At 34.6% G+C, this 20,482-nt stretch overlaps 1 protein-coding gene across 2 annotated transcripts in view; it reads left to right on the top strand.

Moving 5' to 3' along the window:
• The first annotated feature begins 437 nt into the window (after positions 1-437).
• LOC144964248 (exportin-7-like) overlaps positions 438-20,482 on the top strand; it is a 32,162-nt gene continuing 12,117 nt past the window's right edge. The window contains exons 1-18 of one of the 2 annotated variants that reach the window (XM_078898303.1): positions 438-502; positions 4,668-4,814; positions 5,049-5,142; positions 7,051-7,121; positions 8,554-8,649; positions 8,821-8,889; positions 9,794-9,943; positions 11,716-11,842; positions 12,469-12,542; positions 12,797-12,916; positions 13,291-13,437; positions 13,769-13,941; positions 14,273-14,330; positions 14,538-14,670; positions 17,206-17,311; positions 17,898-18,033; positions 18,487-18,560; positions 20,264-20,408. In XM_078898303.1, coding sequence (XP_078754429.1) covers positions 488-502; positions 4,668-4,814; positions 5,049-5,142; positions 7,051-7,121; positions 8,554-8,649; positions 8,821-8,889; positions 9,794-9,943; positions 11,716-11,842; positions 12,469-12,542; positions 12,797-12,916; positions 13,291-13,437; positions 13,769-13,941; positions 14,273-14,330; positions 14,538-14,670; positions 17,206-17,311; positions 17,898-18,033; positions 18,487-18,560; positions 20,264-20,408 — 1,935 coding nt within the window. In that variant the 5' untranslated portion in view covers positions 438-487. Of the gene's footprint in view, positions 503-4,667; positions 4,815-5,048; positions 5,143-7,050; positions 7,122-8,553; positions 8,650-8,820; positions 8,899-9,793; positions 9,944-11,715; positions 11,843-12,468; positions 12,543-12,796; positions 12,917-13,290; positions 13,438-13,768; positions 13,942-14,272; positions 14,331-14,537; positions 14,671-17,205; positions 17,312-17,897; positions 18,034-18,486; positions 18,561-20,263; positions 20,409-20,482 lie in introns of both variants that reach the window. The other variant, XM_078898302.1, reaches the window with a different exon arrangement.

Raw genomic sequence — 20,482 nt, 5'->3', positions numbered from 1 at the left:
GGGTCCATTCCAAGGGAAGACTGGATTAACCCAGACGTCAGGCGCAATGCAGTTCCGTATAAAAAGCATAAGACACTGTAACCCATTCTCTTTCATCTGCTGCTTTGACTACACATTTGTAATGTTAAATTTTGTGAAAAGGGAAGACAAAACTTTAGACAAACAAATGTGAAAGGATGTAAAATTATAGCCACTGTAATAGATCTAGACGTTATAATATTGTATTACTTCTGTTGTTGTTTATAAATATTGTCATAAGCATGTCATCGTTAATTATTGCCACCAGTTTTTAGATATCGAATATTTTATGACTTTTCAAAATGGGCAATGTGTGAAGTCTCCAGGAAGAATAAAAAAAATAAATAGATAGCTAGCAAAGCAGAAAAACAAGCTTTCCTTTTCGATTTGAGAAAAGCAATGACATTATGAAATCGAAATCTCACGGGAAACTTCGATATCTCTTGTGGTTGGAGGAAAGAAAACAAAAATGGCGGCTGAGCAGGTGATTGAAATATAAACATTGGAAACATTTTTGTTTTTTCGAATTTTTAAAGCTGTGAAGCTAAGAAATGTTATACGTATGCGTATGATATCTGCCTTTTTTATTGTATTGCCGTAACTTTGATTTCGTCTTCCATTTATCCAGAGCTGTCTTATTATTAGAGAAACTTAGAAAATTTCATTGTCATCACGGTCAGTCATGGCTGCTGCGATCCCGAGTCCGAGTCCCAAGTGCGTCGCATACTCATTTTGTTTGGATTCGGATGATGCTGTTACGATAGTGAAAAAGCAATCCAAGTTTAGATGAGGAATGGGATGTTGGTAACAATTGGGTTCTAAATTTTGCAATGTAGTACTGTAACTGTAAAATGTTCCGTTGATGTCGAGGAGTGACAACCGGCACCGGTGACCAGCTTGCCTTACTTGGCTTACTTGCTTTGGCTTTGGCTTGGTGGCAATGTCCAGAATTCGATAGGTGGTCGGTACATTTCCAAATTGGGTGTCGTTATTGCCAGAAATATCTGTCAATAAAGAAAACGATTATTGACAGACACCCTGACAATAACCAAAGCCAAAAAAGTAAAAGCCTGGCCTTTTCGTCAATGACTGGCAGACACATTTATCACGTTGGCAGAAAGATTTAATGCAAAATACCAAACTAAGGGTGAAAAATACCAAATAATCTGAAAAAATGCCAGTGGTAATTTGTATCCCAAATCAGTTGATATTAATATCAAGTGATATTTAACTCAAGATGAAAGTAGAGGTAAATAAAATAGTGCCAAAACTCAAATGCCAAATCCAGCTTTTTTAAAAAAGCAAATGGATCAATGAAATGTAAGTTTTTGACACTTTGAACTGAAAATTGAAAACATCAAACTGACAATTCCGCCTTTTTAATCAGCAAATTTTCGGTTCATTCATAGTACACCCCTACCTGTTAACTTTATTGATCTCCTTTTGTTTCTATATGTGTTCATTCTGAACACAATTTTGGGGCTATTGATAAGGAAGCCGCTATTTTCACCGTACAGTGATAATAGCCTGACCGTGTGTAGGAGACTATTATCACCGTACGGAAATATCTTGGTGGACGGTTTTCACCGTACGGTGATGATAGTGTGGGAGACTTGTTTCACCGAACGGTAATATCTTGGTGGACGATTTTCACCGTACGGTGATAATAGTGTGGGAGACTTATCACCGTACAGTAATATCTTGGTGGACGATTTTCATCGTACGGTGATAATAGTGTGGGAGACTTTTTTCACCGTCCCGTAGCAATATTTTGGGTGGACGATTTTCAGCTACGGTGATAATAGTGTGGGAGACATTCACCGTACCGTAATATTTGGTGACGATTTTTACCTACGGTGATAATAGTGTAGGAGACTTTCACCGTACAGTAATATCTTGGTGGAACGATTTTTCAATATATGAATAATAGTGACACATATCTAGTAATAATCTTTATTGTCGATTTTGAAGCAATTTGCATAGTGAGGAAACAAGTATCAGTTTGAAATTCGTAGTAAGAACAAACCAATTTACAAATACAGACACAGCCATACACGAACATACACGCTTGCACATTGTTTCTACACGTGTATACAAAAGAAATGAGCGTACATACAAACACATATACATACATACATACATACATACATACATACATGCAGACATACATACAAACCAGCATATCATCGTATATGCATGCCTACATTCATACATACATACATACATACATACATACATACATACATACATACATACATACATACGATTTTTACCGTACGGTGATAATAGTGTAGGAGACATTTTTCACCGTACTGTAATATCTTGGTGGACGATTTTCACCATATGATGAAATAGCCTGACACACTATCTTCAGGCCTGTAAATCTTCCGTCTATTGTCGGATTTCTGACAGTACAATTTTGCTCTATAAGTGCTAAAAAAAAAAAAAAAGATAATAGTAAAAATTAAATTCGTAACGTCAAAGAACAGAACCAATAAAAAAGAAAATAAAAGACTTTTATTTCGTATCTCGAAAAAATTTGATTTTATTACGTTTCAAATGCCAACTTAAAAAAACAAAACAAAAAAAAATTTTTATTTGTCGCATCAAAGACAAAACAAAAGCTATAATATTATCATGCCACCTACACGCTCCACTAGCCGTGGATGTATTCACTGCCTGGCTACTGTGCCACAGCCAGCGAGAGAGAGAGGTCGCGAAGTTCGCGCGAGTCGTCTTCACACACACACACACCTAGTCAGTAAATATTGCACACACAGAAGTGTGTCGAACCGGGCCGGAAGGTTTCTCTCTATTTTGCTACCGACACACATGCATATCTCCGGTTCTCATATCGTTTTCTCTATATTTTATTGGTTCTGTCCCGATGTGAGACGGAAAAAAAATAATGCGAAATAATTATTTTTCTTCGAAATATATATTCTTCTTCGAAAGCTCTCGCACCACCTCCTCTTCTTCTTCTTCTTCTTCTTCTTCTTCTTCTTCTTCTTCTTCTTCTTCTTCTTCTTCTTCTTCTTCTTCTTCTTCTTCTTCTTCTTCTTCTTCTTATTCTTCTTCTTTTCGTTATCGTCTCTTCTTCTCTTCTTCTTCTTCTTCTTCTTCTTCTTCTTTCTTCTTCTTCTTCTTCTTCTTCTTCTTTCTCTTCTTCTTCTCTCTTCTTCTTCTCTTTTTTTCTTCTTCTTCTTCTTCTATAAGAATTAATCCAAATAAACGAAAGAATCAGGTAAACATTTAACACAAATAGGAGCGAAGATACACATCCTTCAAAAGGGTAGGAATTGTTCTCTTCATTTCATTTTACAACTAACTCAGACCTGGGCCTCAATAATTCGAATTTTTTTTCTTTTGGTACCATAAAATAAAGACCTCGTTATAAATAAGTAGGGGAAAGTGACAAGATTTGATTAGTCAATTGACGTGTCATGTCTGTGTTGTGTCTATATTTTTGTCCTGTTGTGTCTATTTTGCGTGTTCAAAAAGTTCCGAAAATTTTTTCACCAACCATTTACAGGCCTGTATCTTCACTGTACGGTGATAATGGTGTGGAAGGCTATATTCAGTGTATGGTGATGATAGTGCGGGAGACTATATTCATTATAATGGTGATATTCATTGTACGGTGATAATAGTGTGGGAGACGATTTTCATCGTTGACACATTATTTTCACCGTACAGTAATAATGGTGTGGAAGGCTATATTCACTCTAGGGTGATAATAGGTGGGGGGGGGGGGGGGTGTGACCATTTTCACCGTACGGTAATATCTTGCTGATAATAATATGGGAGACTTATTTTCACCGTACGATAATATCTTGGTGGACGATTTTCTCTGGACGGTGAAAATACCCTGACACACTATTTTCACTGTACGGTGATAATGGTATCTTGGTAGCTAACAAACTTCGCGGCGTTTGTCTGTGTTGAACCCATGACCTCAAGAAATCGAGTAGCGGCTCAAGATAGACATAGAAATTGAAATCACTATTTCTCGTTGTGAATAGCTCATACTCATACAGTCGAGCCACGCCCTCCCCGGCCAGGTGTTGTTGCTGTACTAGAAAGGTCGCAGGATCGAGACCCTATCTCGTCGCCACGAAATTGGAAAGCTTCATCGGTAACTGTAACCAATTCTGAATCCGCCATCTCGCCTGTATTATTATAGCTTTGGGAGGCCTTCCGAAAGCTCATCGTGCCAAATATTTGCTTCTAAGAAAAAATACAACCTAGTACTTTTATAACTACCCCTAATAGGAAAAACAAACAACCTCTAACTATCCCTAATAGAAAAAAAACAAAAAAACCCTAGGACTGTTTTGACTGCCTTTCAATACCTCACAAATCAAAATGGCGGCCGAGAATCAAAACAATGGTCAAATTAGGAAATTTTTAACTTTCACAAATCTATCAAGGTTTTTTCTATGTGATGACGAATTGAATAAATAAACGTCTGACAAAAGGTCCAAAGTGAAAATACAAATTGAAAGAAATGCTATAACGAGGAGCTTTCGTGGACGTAATTTTAAAAATTTGTTATATCTGAATCCCTCTCACTTTCGTATGCTGTTTCTGTGTAGGGTATCAACTGCAAATATTTTATTAATTATTTAATATTCTTTTATTCATACCAGGACTTGCTCCAGCTGGAGAACCTCTGCAAACAGCTGTATGAAACTGCTGATGGAAACATACGTGCTGAGGCTGAAAAAGCTTTGGTTTCATTTGGAAACTCCCCAGACTGTCTTAACAAATGTCAGATGCTCTTGGAACGAGGCAGTGTATGTACTATATTTGTCTCCCGTTATCAATAAGTTAGATAAGTGGTTTTGTGTTTTGGAAGTGATGTCTGAAGGAAATAAAAGTAAACATTTTATTTTTGGAAAGGTTGAATTTAGAAAGGAAAAATATTTTATAGAAGATATAATCAGAGTTAAATAAAGGTCATATTTTATGTTCGGTCTTTTAAAGAATATATATTTAGGATTTAAATAAAAAATATTTTTGTATTTCAGTCTGCTTATGCCCAGCTTTTAGCTGCCACAACACTGACGAAAATGATAAACCGACCAAATGTTGTCCTGCTGTTGGAGCAAAGAGTAGATATCAGTAAGTTATAATATGTAAAGAAATGCCTTCTATATAACAAAGGGAGATAGTTGTCCTACCCACCAAGGTCTCGGGTAGAATCAAACCCATATAATTAAATGATTTATGAGTGTAGGATGGGTGTTGGAATAGGGACTCCCTTGTTTTCGCTGTGGGTGGTGTATACTATGAAGGCAATGAAAGAACGGAGGGTTATCATGTTCCATCAGTGTTAAAACACCCTCATCAATCTTATGCATCAACCGAGATACCGTTAGATACCCTGTCCTATGTTTCGGCTTGGGCCGATGTTCAACTGGCAGTCTGCGATTTGAGGTCGAAGAAGGAAGACCTGTACAGCCTGTGTGTTGGCTGGAATTCTGTTTGGCTATGTTGAAGCCACAGTGAAAAGGGCCCAAAGTGGCCAGTATTTTATGTCGCACCCGAATATGGGCTCTCAGGCGATATGTGTTGGGCCTGTGTGTTGGCCAGCAATGTGTTTTAGGCTGTGTTGTAGCCGAAGTGGGCCTAATATGGCCAGCATTTTGTATATCGTACCCGGTTATGGGCTCTAAGCGATATTGTGTTTTTGTAATTTGTGCTCGGTGAGATTATATAAAATTTATAATATTGTTTTGATGTGCTGAGTAATCATCAAGTGATTAAGTGATTAATATCGTAAAATTATTTCACTTATCTTAAAGTTTAAAATAATATAAAGTTTTAATGTTTTATTGAATAATTAATTCAATGAGTTAAATTGTGTTAAAATTGAGAACGTGACCTCAGTTAAATGAATTATTTTTAAGTAAATACTAATTGATCACTTACGCTATCATTGTGTCTATGTTAATTTCATTTTTACTAATATATCTATATATATCTTCTAATATAGTGAAGAGCTGACGGGGCTAGGACATAGCGCCCGGTAAATGCGTTTGCATCTTTGAACTTTGTAATTTTGACGGGGCTAGGACATAGCGCCCGGTAAATGTGTTTTGAACCCTTTTGAACAATATAATTTTTGAGAAATATGAACAAAATACAATGTAACGTTTGTAAAGATGAGGAAGTAACACTTGATCTATGTGTTTTATTAGGAACAATTTTGGATTTGAACAGGCTGGAACACCACACCCTGTGTGAACAATTTTGTTGATTAATTTTATTCTCCTTTCGGAATATGAACAGTTTATTTTGACCCTATATGTAATTAATAATTTCATTATTAGTGGGAATTAATGGAACGGTTGGAACCTGGGTGAAGTATAGTTTATTTTGGTTAAAACTTACATGAATTTTATATTGCATTACTACTTTTTACTTGTATGTACTTTTGATTTTTCCTGTCAATATATGCAATGTTATTCTCTTTTGCTCAATAACTATGAGCTGTTCCCCTTTCTTTTACTTTAAATAAATAATAATGGCTCTCTTGTCAGATACGGTGTTCTGTTGGTGATTGTAACGTCCACGTCTACCTCTCCACACTTTAAGGTCATAAGCGGCCTTCGCATCCATTGCGAGTTGCGAACGCACCTTGTGACATAATACATAGAATTCTACATTTGGTTAAGAATCTTGTGGTTTATAGATAAAATAAAGAAGTGAGCCATTCATATATTTTTTTTTATTGGCACGTGAATTTAATGGCCAGTGTTTGCCCAAAGTGTGCTACTTGACACCATATTTCCTAAATTATCAAGAGGATACCTCCCTTCCCCCTCCCCACACTCATATGATTTTCTCCATCCCTCCGATGTTTATTAATTTTTTTTTAATATAAAGAGATATTTTCAATTTGTATTTATATTCTTATTTGATAATTGATGTAGGTTGTATTTTTCTTTTTTTTTTTTTTTTTTTCGTTGTCCTGTGAATAACATATTAAAATTCTTTTTTTAAATTCTCACTCAACTCTATCCCTAGGAAATTATGTGTTAAATTACCTTGCGACGAGGCCAAAATTAACCCACTATGTTTCACAGTCACTTGTACAGGTAAGATTTTAAAAAAAGATTATTTTAACTGAACTGATTTAAGGTAACTTATGTTTTCTCATCAGTATCATTATGATTTCTTTATCTCTCTCTCTCTCTCTCTCTCTCTCTCTCTCTCTCTCTCTCCCCCCCCCCTCTCTCTCTCTCTCTCTCTCTCTCTCTCTCTCTCTCTCCTCGTTCACCATGATTGAAAATTGAACACATTTGTTCGATTTTCTTTTCATATGAACTCGAGAGAGTTAATATGTGTTATGATTCTTTTTTACGTATGTTATCCTTGTGATTCCACTCCTTTTCTCAATCATCATCTCCATCATCCTTTGTTTTCTTCCTTTTTAAAAATTCATTCATTCATTTAAGGAAACTTAAATTATATTTTGTTAAGATGAATCTGGATGATTTTCAGAAAATTCTTAACCAAACTCCCACCATTTCAGTTATACATTTATTTCACCATAAAATACCACTCTAAATGCCTGTAAAGAGCAAATCACTTGTTAATAGTGGTTGAGTAAAGATTTTTCTTTTCTTTCTTCTGTCATAAATAATGTTTCAAATGCCTGGTGCTAAGAACGTTCTTTAAAGAATCATTGTGAATGGTGTGAAAGTGCTTTGTTTGACATCATCACATACACTTTAGCCATCACTCCTGTCATCTTTTGTCTTGCTTGCATTTTATTCTAACTTAACTCCAGCATCAATGTCGACCCTTTATCCTTGCCCTTTCCAACACTTACTGCACCCACCTCCATTTGCAACTCCCATAAGCAAACACCCCATTGAAGTTGGTGTGAAATTTGTTGAAGATGACTTTTTTTTTTACACATAAGCAATCACCTGTGTCTGCTTTCATCCATATGTTCTCACTGATCCTTAGTCCCATTTGAGTTGTGAGAATGGTCTGATCATTGATTTTTTATCAGTACAAATATTTCTCAGGCAAATTAAGGATATCACTGGGGTTGATAGTAACAAGCAACATGACTTTTAAGTTGAAAAGAAACTGTCCTTGTCCATTTCTCATTCTACTACAGGCAGTGGTTGTTTTCCTCAACCAAATTGATTTTGTTGAGCATTTTTTCTAGTACCTGTTTTTCCCTCTTAAGCCACCAAGATTTAGGCAATCAGCACTCTGTTTACTAATTTATGTTTGAGTCATATTCTTTGTTACCTTAATGCAAATGTTGTTGCTTAAACATAATATATTTCTTGTCTCGGTATATTGAATCGAAGCTTCTATTCCATTATTATTATTATTAATTGTTATCTTAATAACCCTAAACTTCATATCAACATTATCAAAACTACATCATGCATTGTCTCATTATAATTTCAAATTGAAATGTTCGCTTCTTTTAACAGACTTTAAAAGGATTGTTTTGAATTAAAGGGAAAAAATTTCATTTTTACCTTTTCATTTTTGACATTTCAGTTATTTGCCAGAATAACAAAATGTGGTTGGTTTGATAGTAATAAAGATGAGTTTGTTTTTCGGAATGTTGTCACAGATGTTGGAAAATTTATACAGGTAAGTAACAAATTATTTGTCTTTGTTTCCAATCTAATTTATGGATGTATGATATTTCTTTAAAAAGCTGTTAAATTAGTCATATAATTTTAAGATTGAATCCTTATAATACTGTTGTTTCTATTACTTATTAGTCCAAATTATTTTATAAATATTATTTTTAAATTTCAGAGTGGCTCTACACAACATGTCAACATTGGTGTTCAACTCTTGTCTCAGTTGGTTTGTGAAATGAACCAAGTAAGCGAGGTAACCTAGGTTTTTGGACTTAAATGTGGTTTTTAAGTTCAATAAAAGTAGAATTTTATCTTACAGTACAGAATTTCACCTTGTTTTTGTATGTAAATTTTCATTATTTAATTTATAAAAACTAAAATGTGGCTTCAGGGTAAGGAGTTTCAGTATTGTGCTTTATTAGTTTCTTGTAAAGTTTTCAAATCAATCAGACAATTTAATGATAACATGCTCAAATTTATTGATATGTTTTTATAAGATGCCATATTTCTAAGTATCAGCCAATGGCCTGGTGGTAATATATTTAAATGTCATGAATTCACACCAGGATTTTAAATCACTCCGCCTTGTGTTTTACTATAGATGAACTGTAAAGCACAGGACCATTTTTTCCAGTAACCTCAAATGAACTTAAAGGCCTTTCATTCAAGAGGTTGAATCTTTTCACATCAACTTCATTTTTACGTTCATTTTTTGTTTTTCAAGCATTCAATTTACATGCTTGATCACGATATAAGGAATATAAACTGTGGAAAATGGTATTAAAAGAGAGTTTCTTTAGTTTTATATTGTGTTTGACTTGAGATAACTTCCCTGTCTCTGTCTTTCTTTATTAATTACTGTCTTTCTTGATTAATTACTGAAATTGACAGTAGTATTCTTTGCTTCATGATCACATACGTGCCCATGTTGGATCTTGAGTATGCATATTTTCCTAAATCACATTTAAATTACCATCTTCAAATTTGTTTTGATTGGTTACATTGTGAGTGAAATATAATCATGCTGTTATTGGCTTGTAACCAAGAGTACCTCAATTATGACACAAAAGTTTTATTCTAGTTGATATCTTGCAAATGATTCATAATGAATTAACCTTTACATCTTTTCTTTTCTCTTTATTTTGCAGTCTGAAGCTAGCCGGTCGCTCACAAAACACAGAAAAATAGCATCATCATTTCGAGATTCACAACTCTTTGAAATTTTCCAACTGGCTTGCTCTTTATTGCGCTCTGCACAGGGAAATATCAAGACTTTAGACTTTAATGATAGTAGTCAGGTAAGTTTTGCTTTGATTACATTAAAAGTTTACGTTTGGGAATGGTCAAATTAGTGCGGTAGCAGATTGTGCACTTACCCACTTTCTTACTTGAATTTCCTTTTTTGTTTCTATGTCTTGGTATATATTTTCTTCAATACTAATCTATTCAACATCAGTAAACGGATAATTGTTTTTTCATATTTGTTTTGTCTCCTGTCCAATTATGGAATGAAACACAATCTTTCAATCTCAGAATTTTTGAGAGAGGCGTTGTCTATTTTGACTTTTTAGTATAGTATGTCGTTCGGGATTAGATTCCGAGTCTTGAAGTGCTACGTGTGGCCAATCTTGTTATACGGATGCGAAAGCTGGACTACAAATGCAGAAACACAAAAGAACATTGAAGCTTTTGAAATGTGGTGCTTGAGAAGGATGCAGAGAATATCGTATACCGCACACAAAACGAACGAAGAAGTGCTAAAACAAACATACCAACAAAGGAAACTAATGCCCTTAATAGTGGATCGACAACTATCCTTTTTCGGACACATAGTAAGGAAAGATAAGAATGAATACCTGGCAAGTTGTGGAAAAATACCTGGTAAACGCGCCCGGGGGAGACAAAGAAAAACACTCATAGACCAACTGAAGGGCTTCACCAACCTAACAATCCAAGAGCTGTTTGAAAAAGCAAGAGACAGGGAGGAATGGAGAGAGATAATTCATGCAGTATCCGAAGCCTGGACCAGGCATGGAACCTAGAAGAAGAAGTATAGTTTGAAATTGGCAAAATGGGCAGACATGCCAATTGGATTGGATTAGAAATCTGCTAATAGGACTTGTAAAGAAAATTATCTCCATCACATTATGTCTTTAACCCCAGACATGTTCCTGACCTCCCATAGTGGGCAGAGAGGTACATACTGTGTCTTCTATCCCCTTATAGCTGTTTTCCAATTTGCTTTCTGTCTTTGTCTTGGTATGAGATTGCTTGGTTTTGTCCCGACCCTGGCCGGAGTCCTTAACTGGGAGGGAAACAGTCGAATGCATAGTTATTGTTTTGGGAGATGATATTCTTTTCCTTGTAAATCATCTCTCTGTTATGTATTATTATATTTGTTATTTTCAATGTATAATATAAGCCTTTGAGTGTATTCCTCTTTGTTGGATTTTGTGCTTGTGTCCGGATGAGACTTATAGGTGATCTCAAACTATGTACATTGGTGGTATGCTCTTGGAATCTACATCTGATCCCTACTTTTTCTTGGGTGCTTTAATTGTAATTCTAGAACTTTTTACTATCCCATATTCTTCCTTTTTACTGGCTCTGATATAACCTAAATGTGTTGCAAGCGTTGTAAAACCCTTAAAAATAAAAACAAACAACCCCAGACATCAACCTACAAACGTTTTAGGACATTGTCTACCTGGTGTTAGAAATTCCTTTAATGCAGATTGGTCAAGTTACAATTATGAACATTACATTTTCCTGCAGTATGGAGAGACATGTTATCAAATTTTTATTTTTATTTTTTCTTATTTTTTAAAATCTACTGTAAATAAATAAAAAGTTCACTAATTTCATATTTCGTTGTTGTGTAAGAAAGTAATTTGCAGACTTAAACAATAAATAGGACTATAAGGTGGTCCACAAGTAAAACATCAAAATGAATTTGAATGAGAGAGAGGGCATGAAAGACTCTTGGATATAAGATAATTGTTCAAATGAAGAAAGATAAGGAAGATCTTCTAGAATGAAATGAAAATGGATTTTACTCATTGTATTTCAGCATAGCCTTGTTTCAAATTCGCTGAGACTAGCCCACAACTGTTTTACATTTGATTTTATCGGAACATCGACAGATGAATCATCAGATGATTTGTGCACAGTACAAATTCCAGCAAGTTGGCGTTCAGGTACTAGATTAATTTCTGAAGTACATTTTCAACTAAATTTTTTCCCTTTTGCTATTGAAATGCATAAGTTTTGATAATAATAATTTTTGCTTTAGTTTGGAAATTCATAGATGGGTATATTCCTCAAGTCAAAGGTTCATTTCTAAACGAAGAGCTGCCAAATCACCTTTTTTTCCCCACATGATTCTCCCCATCAAGTAAAATAAATAATCTGAAAGGTTTTGGTCAACAGTGTTATCCTGATTAACTAGCATTATGGGTTGGCTGCTGTGTAAATGGAAGTGTTAATCTAAAGTAGAAGCAGCTGAAATTGTCATGGAAATATAGCAAAGAAGTATCATTTTGTGTAACGTTTTCACATTTTTTTTAGACATATAGGTTTCCAAGTTTCATTCCCAGTTTTCCATTTTAACGATAATTTTCAATTTCCACCAATTTGATTTTCTATTTTTGCGGAATTATTTTGTAGGTTTTCTTTTTTGTCCGCTGGTTAATTTCTTAGACCAATGGAAGAAATAAATTATCTGGATTTTGTGTTAAATAGTTGGTTTGTCAAAAGAAGAATATTTATTTAATACAATTGAATTTACAACTTAAATTTTTAATTATTCCTTTAATTTCCTCAGCTTTTCTGGATGGAGGGACAGCGGAGTTGTTCTTTGATCTCTACAGTGGATTGCCATCTTCCTTATCACATATGGTGGGCTGGCATTTTTTAATATTTTTTTTTTTTTTGGTTTAAACAATTCAATTTCAAAGAAAAGTATATTATACTGCCCTTATTTATATTTATTGCAGATTAATAAATTCTCAAATAAAAACTTACTGTCAATGTTGTCAACTCATTGTTAAATCGTCAAGGGAAAAAAAAATTCATCATCCATCCAATCTCAAACAGAGAACCCAGTGTTTAATATTTGAAAATGTAATGCAAATTTCAAACTTAATTTACAGGCTATATCTTGTTTGGTGCAAATCGCTTCAGTGAGGAGATCTCTTTTCAACAACACAGAGAGAGCTAAGTTCATCAATCATCTTGTCACAGGTGTCAGAGGCATATTAGAAAATCCACAGGTCTGTAAATTATTTTTCCTATTAAATCATGTTGATATACTCTCTCTCTCTCTCTCTCTCTCTCTCTCTCTCTCTCTCTCTCTCTCTCTCTCTCTCTCTCTCCTTCCTCTCTCTCTTCCTCTCTCTCTCTCTCTCTCTCTCTCTCTCTCTCTCTCTCTCTCTCTCTCTCTCTCTCTCTCTCTCTCTCTCTCTCTCTCTCTCTCTCTCTCTCTCCCTCTCTCTCTCACACACACACACACACACAAACACAGATGACTGTTTTGTGACCTAAAGGTGCTCTAACGAGTTTTAAAATGACTACATTCACTGCACCTTTCTAATTTTTCCCCCCTCTTCTATTATTATTATTTTAATAAACATATTTACCTTTGCAGGGTCTGTCAGATCCAAGTAATTACCACGAGTTTTGTCGATTGTTGGCAAGATTGAAATCAAACTACCAGCTTGGTGAGCTTGTGAAGGTGGACAACTATCCAGAGGCCATCAAGTTGATTGCAGAATTTACCATTACAAGCTTGCGGGTAGGATGCTGTCGCATTCATTTTGAATATAAAGTTTTAAACCATGGTCAAAACCAATACATCTAGCCATGAATCGCTAGAAAGTTTCACTGCTTTGTATTTTATTTATTAAAAATTAACTTTGCTTGTCCATTTGATTTCCACACCTTTTTTTTTTCTCCCCCCTCTAAAAAAAAAATAAAAATTTAAAGATCATAAATCAATTTTAAAATTTCCATTATTCAATCTTTTACTTTAGATCTTAATGTCTTTGTTAATTGAATTGAAGCTTCCATTCCATTTGACTACTGTTATTTACTTTAGAGCTTGATATATTTAATTTATTTTTCAGATGTGGCAATTTGCACCCAACAGTGTTCATTATTTGCTTAGTTTGTGGCAGCGCATGGTTGCTTCTGTTCCTTATGTGAAAGCTACAGAGCCCCATATGCTTGAGACATATACTCCTGAAGTGACCAAAGCATACATTACATCCCGATTAGAATCAGTTCATGTTGTTGTAAGGTGTGTATTATTGTTAACACTGAGATTCTATTTGTGCATTTATTGACATGTAGAAACAGAAGATACATTTATTGTGAACAAGAAGGATCATCATCCTCATCATTATTATGTTCATATAATTTTAGTGTGTTGAAAAGGGCATATAACTGAAACATGGATAGTTTCTTTGCACTATTTTACTTTTTATTTTTATTTTGTTTTTATGTTGAAATTTGATAATAGAAAAATATAATTCTAATTCAAAACCTAAAATATTGAAGCAAAGTATGTTACCCAGTTGTAAATTTTTAGTTTTCTGATGTTTTTGCATAAAATTTTTATTTTTATCCAGAGACCAAATTGAAGATCCTTTAGACGACCATGGAATGATAGCCCAGCAATTAGAACAGGTAATTATCTAATGCTTTTGTCAGTTTCAGTTCAGTAATTCATGGAGAGGAAACTATAAAAAATAAAGAATACAATGTGAGTGACTTTGAAATCATTTTGGAGCAATAATATGACTGATTCTATGAATGAGAGAAAAATTATTGATAGACTTGTGTTGAATTGATATTTATGACAATGGTAATACCCATGTTATATATTCATTTCAGTTGTCTACAATTGGTCGTTGTGAATATGAAAAAACCTGTGCCATCCTTGTACAACTTTTTGATGAATCTGCTCAACGTTATCAAGAAATGATCTCATCACGCTCTCAGTCTGTAGAGTGTAGTATTGAGGAAGGTGAAAATTACGTTTTTATTCCTTCTCAAGACTTAGTATACCTATGGCAATATATTATTTATATATAATCTATGAATTTATGAATAATCTATAAATTTATTTCCATCAATGGCTGGATGTAGATGCCAGACTGACATGCAAATGACCAGGGTTGTGACACCTACAGCAGGATTTGTTTCCTGTCCCTCTTAACTCTGATAAAAATCTCAAAGTCTAATAAAAATCTTTCCAAAAATGGTTTTACATGATAGAACAATGTTCCATCCATTTTTTTATTGTTGCCAATGTCAGTAATTCGCTACATAGCTGGAAGAAACTTTGGTTCTATGGACCATCTGTCTCTAAAAGACCATTGTTTATTACATCACAGAATTTTTATATATATATGCGGGTGGTTGGATGGGAGCATCACCCTTGAATCATATACCTATGGTGTTCGCATGGGTGTACGATCCGATAGTGATGTCGTTTCTTCTTCTCTTTACTAGCCTATCCTGCTTCTTTGGTTTGTGATTGTATTTTTGACAGGGGATATTTTTTTTTTCTGTAAATCTTCTGCCTGTTTGTTCTTGGTTATTTATAATTTAGCTTATGATATCTTTAGGTTATGATTTTGATTTACATTTGTACTATTTTTGTTAGATTGCTTGTTTTTTTGTTTCAGCGGTCTCTCATATAACCTCAATTGTGTTGGAAGAGACCTAAAGCAACAAACAAAAAAGAATTTTTATACTGCTGTTGATGAATTTGTAAAGAAATTGTTGGGAGGAAGCTGTTTACAAATATCAGTGAAAAGAATATGTATGCTACCCTTAAATTTTTGGAAAGCCCAGTAAAGTTTGGAAAAGAAGAGGTGTAACAAATTTATATAGAAAATATATGCGCATATGTGGTTTTTATTTTTATTTATAATTGCAGTCGAAGTCCGCCACCCATGGGACTCAACAAAAGTGGCCATCTTAAATAATTGGCCAACTTATTCAAGTTTAGTATTTTAAAGAGTTAGTAGAGGTGGGAGAGACTCTAGATTTGACTCGCAAGTTGCGAGTCTTCATCCACTGGGTCTGGATTTGCAAATCTTCCACATGCAGTGGGTTGAGTCGTGGGTCTCATTGATGATGCCTTGGTGAATACGGATGAGAAATTGTCTGGGTGGGGATCCTGACCTCCCATAGTGGGCAGGGAGGTACATGCTGTGTCTTCTATCCCCCCATACCCGTTTTCCAATTGTTTCCTGTCATTGTCTTGGAATGAGATTACTTAGTTTTGTCCTGATCCTTGCCGGAGTTCCTTGGCTGGGAGGGAAACAGTCGAATGTATAGTTATAGTTTTGGGAGATGATATTTTTTCCTTTGTAAATCATCTCTCTGTTATGCATTGTATTATGTTTAGTTTACATATTATATTATATGATTGGTAAACATTTGAGTGTATTCCTCTTAGTTGGGACCTGTGCTTGTGTCTGGATGAGACTTTCAGGTGATCTCAAACTAAGTACTTTGACGGTGTGTTCTTGGAATTTACATCTGTTCTCTATTTGAACCAATTCCCCTTTGTCATACCTTTTCTTTTGTGCTTTAATTGTAATTCTAGAACTTTTTACTATCCCATTTTCTTCCTTTTTACTGGCGCTGATATGACCTTAATGTGTTGCAAGCGCAGTTAAAACCCTTAAAAACAAAAACAAAACATGAGAAATTGTAATAGGGTGCAGGGGTCAAGTTGGGTAGAAATTTTTGGTGGTGCCATACATTTATTTATTTAATTTTGTGGTTGAATATGATATCCTGTTGGAAAATTTGTCTACATAAGTCTGATGTGTTTTTTAAAATATTTTTTTCGGGGGTAACAAAATAATGACATTTTGCCACCTCCAGCACCTCCACAGCATTCTTATTACTACATCTACCACCATCATCATAACAACCACTACTTCATAATCATTTTCTCAACATCATCATCATCATCATCATCACCATTACCCTTTTCTACAATCACTATCGCACCATCATTATCAATATGAATACTGCTACAACTACCACCATCACATAATCATTACAAATACTGTCATCATCACCATCATTATAACAACTACTACAGAATATAGGCAAATCCAATATAGCAGCTGCTTATATGTGTTTCCATGACAACCGCCCATTTAAAAAAACAAAGCAAATCCATTTGTAAATAGGAAGATTGTCCAGTTATATTTAGAAATGTTACAGAATCCGACTGTCACAAATGGGTTTAGTTTTGTCAGCGAGAGTTATCATCTTGCTGCCATATATAAATCAAGTTGTTTTTTTTTTGTTCCCAAAATAAGTGGCTGTAGACTAGCCGTGTTGTGGATATTCAGTAACAAAATCCAGGGGGGAAAAAAAGACATTCAACCACGAAGGCTGGTCACCATTCAAGTAATTGCGAGCACAAGTTTGGCTGCCTCTGGTAAACATGCACATACCCAGACACGGTTTTTAACTATAGAATTAAACAATTGAAACCTATGTTTATATTATGCTTTGTATTTGATTTCAGGTCGGCTTACATGGCTTGTGTATATCATAGGGGCTGTGATAGGGGGGAGGGTTTCTTTTGCTAGCACAGATGAACATGATGCCATGGATGGGGAGCTTGTGTGCAGGTAATTAATTCTGTAGAGTTTTGGCTCTAATTGTTTTGTTTTTTAATTAAAAAAAAACAACTACTATTTGATTCTCAGAAATTATTCGAATTAAATTAAGCATACATTCATGCCACATTTGTCGTAATTGTTTATATAGGACTGATATTTTTGTGTATTGAAATTCGATAGCTAGGATAAGATTATACAATGCTGATGGTTTTCCTCGGATCTGCGGAAATCCGTGATTTTGGAGTCCAGAGGAGGAATTTCCTCCTTTTAAAAATTACATCTTCTCGAAACAATGTGCTAGCAATGAGAGAGTTGATGTGTGGTGGAACACACAGGTGCAGTTTCCCACTCTCCAGAAGTTAGCTAGAGTATCAATGATAGTCTATCATCTTAATTGCTCTAAAAGTGGGGTTTAGTGCAGTAAAAATGGGGCTTAAAGGCAGTCGTTCAACATTTTTCTACTTTTTCACTTTTGTCACCATCAGCACTGGTTATAAACACAATAATGTCATAAGGTTGAATGCCCCACTCTCCCTTATCACCTACATAAATTAGAGATTACTTATAATGTGCATTTGTGAAATTTCCTTTCTAGGGTATTGCAGTTGATGAATTTGACAGACTCAAGGTTGGCCCAAGGAGGGTGTGAAAAACTCGACTTGGCAATTCTAAGTTTCTTTGAACAATTTAGAAAAATATATGTTGGAGATCAAGTCCAGAAAACATCAAAGGTGAATTTCTGCATTTTGATTTTGATATATTTATTTTAGTTATAGTATTATTACAATGCTGTTAAAGAAAAACAAAAAAAAAGAAAAATCAAACTCCAAATAACCCCCAAAAAAGAGTGAAATTTGGTAGTGATTGCAATGCAGGTGGTTGCTTTATTAACCCTCCCTTGTTTACACGAATGGACTACAGAACAGATTTGTTTGATTTTCATTCATGTTTAATGCAATAGGGTTAATTCATAAAAATAGACATGCCACTTGCTGTTGTTTATCCAAGAAATTTTCAACTTTTCCTGTAACTGATATCTGATTCTAAACATTGCCATCAATGAACTGAACCTATTTAAAATCTTAATGTTCAGGACTGAGTTGGCAAGTCTAGAAAAAGTGTCATTGATTTTGATGTACATGTTGAAAATGCCAAATCATATTTAGTTTTCTAAAACTTTTCAGGTGTACAGAAGGTTGTCAGAGGTTTTAGGGCTTAATGATGAATCAATGGTGCTCAGTGTTTTTATTGGAAAAATGTGAGTATACTATTCATCATATATTACAATTCAATAACCTAAACAATAGCCTGGGTGGGGATCCTGACCTCCCATAGCGGGCAGGGAGGTACATACTTTGTCTTCTATCCCCTTATATCTGTTTTCCAACATGCTTTCTGTCTTTGTCTTGGAATGAGATTACTTGGTTTTGTCCTGGCCCTGGCCCGAGTCCTGGCTGGGAGGGAAACAGTCAAATGCATAGTTATTGTTTTGAGAGATGATATTTTTTTCCTTGTAAATTATCTCTCTGTTATGTATTATTATATTTATTTTTAATGTATGATGTAAGCATCTGAGTGTATTCCTCCTTGTTGGATTTTGTGCTTGTGTCCGGATGAGACTTATAGGTGATCTCAAGCTAAGTAAATTGATGGTATGCTCTTGGAATCTACATCTGATCCCTATTTGTTCCCAATTCCCCTTTGTCTTACTCTCTCTTGGGTGCTTTAATTGTAATTCTAGAACTTTCGACTATCCCATTTTCTTCCTTTTTACTGGCGCTGATATAACCTAAATGTGTTGCAAGCGCCATAAAACCCTTAAAAACAACAAAACAAAACAATAGCCATTTTACAAATACCTGATTTTTCTCAATACCCACTAATTGAGTTAAACTGAATAATGCTGTAAATTGAATATCACTCTAATTTTTTGGTGATGGCAATGTTAACAGTTTCTCTCTCTCTCTCTCTCTCTCTCTCTCTCTCTCTCTCTCTCTCTCTCTCTCTCTCTCTCTCTCTCTCTCTCTCTCTCTCTCTCTCTCTCTCTCTCTCTCTCTCTCTCTCTCTCTCTCTCTCTCCCCTTTTTTTTTTTCTTTCTCCATAATATTTCAGCTTGAACACTCAGGGAATGAAACTTTTGCAATTTATTTGTATTTCAATTAGGAGAATAAAGTAGTAATGTGCAGTGTTAAAAATTTTAAAGACCTATTCTGTGGATAGCTCAATCTGATACTTAGCAGTCGGCCAAACTTTGGATCATGAAGATATCTAAAACTCAGAATTGTTTACATTATCTTTACAATTTACTCCAAATTCATCTTCTACCACACAGACCTAAATTCACGATCTTAACCCTGTTTTTCTATTCTCTCAAAATAATGCTATCTTCATTTCTTGGCAACTATCTTATCTCATCTTACTCAAGGCTTAATAGGAAATCTCCTTTATACAATAGTTTATAATTACAGAATCTCATATAGCTTGCATTGTATCATTCACAGACAGTTTTACACAACAATCAATACGGCAATGTAAAATCGAAATGAATCATAAATGTACAAAGTTCATAGTACAATGATATATTAATGACAAAAATAATCATGAAAGCAACAACGATAATAAGCATACATATGTCTCTGAGAATTTATGACTTTACATCGTTTCAGGTGTCATGCATTTTACTGGTCAACATTTACAAACCAGTCTAAAAAAATCATGAAATTAATGGAAACAATTACATCCATATGATAATTTAAAGTTTAAAAGATAAATAAATAAATGGATAAATAACTAACAACTATCGTCATCCTTGTTTGCTGGCAGAGACGTAAAATGTATGGGCAAAATAGAAACCTACTTTATTGAAAGACTGGCTGAGTGTAATTATAATAATTGACATAATAATTTCACTGAATAAGATTTGATATGTGGTGGTAATCCCCAAAATCTTTCATCAATCAGCATCACCAATCTGAAGTACTGGGGCAGGTGCGAACAGATAATTTCCAAGACACTCCAGCTACTCAGTGATTTATCTGTCGGTTATAGTAGCGTTAGGAAGTTGGTGAAGCTAGAGGCAATTCAATTTATGCTCAATAATCACACAGTAAGTCATTTAAAAACAATGTTTTCTTTTTTTAAATCTATGCCATTAGTAATTAGAAACAGTTATTTAAAAAA

The sequence above is a fragment of the Berghia stephanieae genome, chromosome 2 (genome assembly GCF_034508935.2).
Source record: "Berghia stephanieae isolate SIO BIC M18660-M18661 chromosome 2, UCSD_Bste_1.3, whole genome shotgun sequence".
Taxonomy (NCBI): Eukaryota; Metazoa; Mollusca; class Gastropoda; order Nudibranchia; family Aeolidiidae; genus Berghia; species Berghia stephanieae.
The sequence above is the reverse complement of the archived record's forward strand: the minus strand, read 5'-3'. Positions and strand labels throughout refer to the sequence as shown.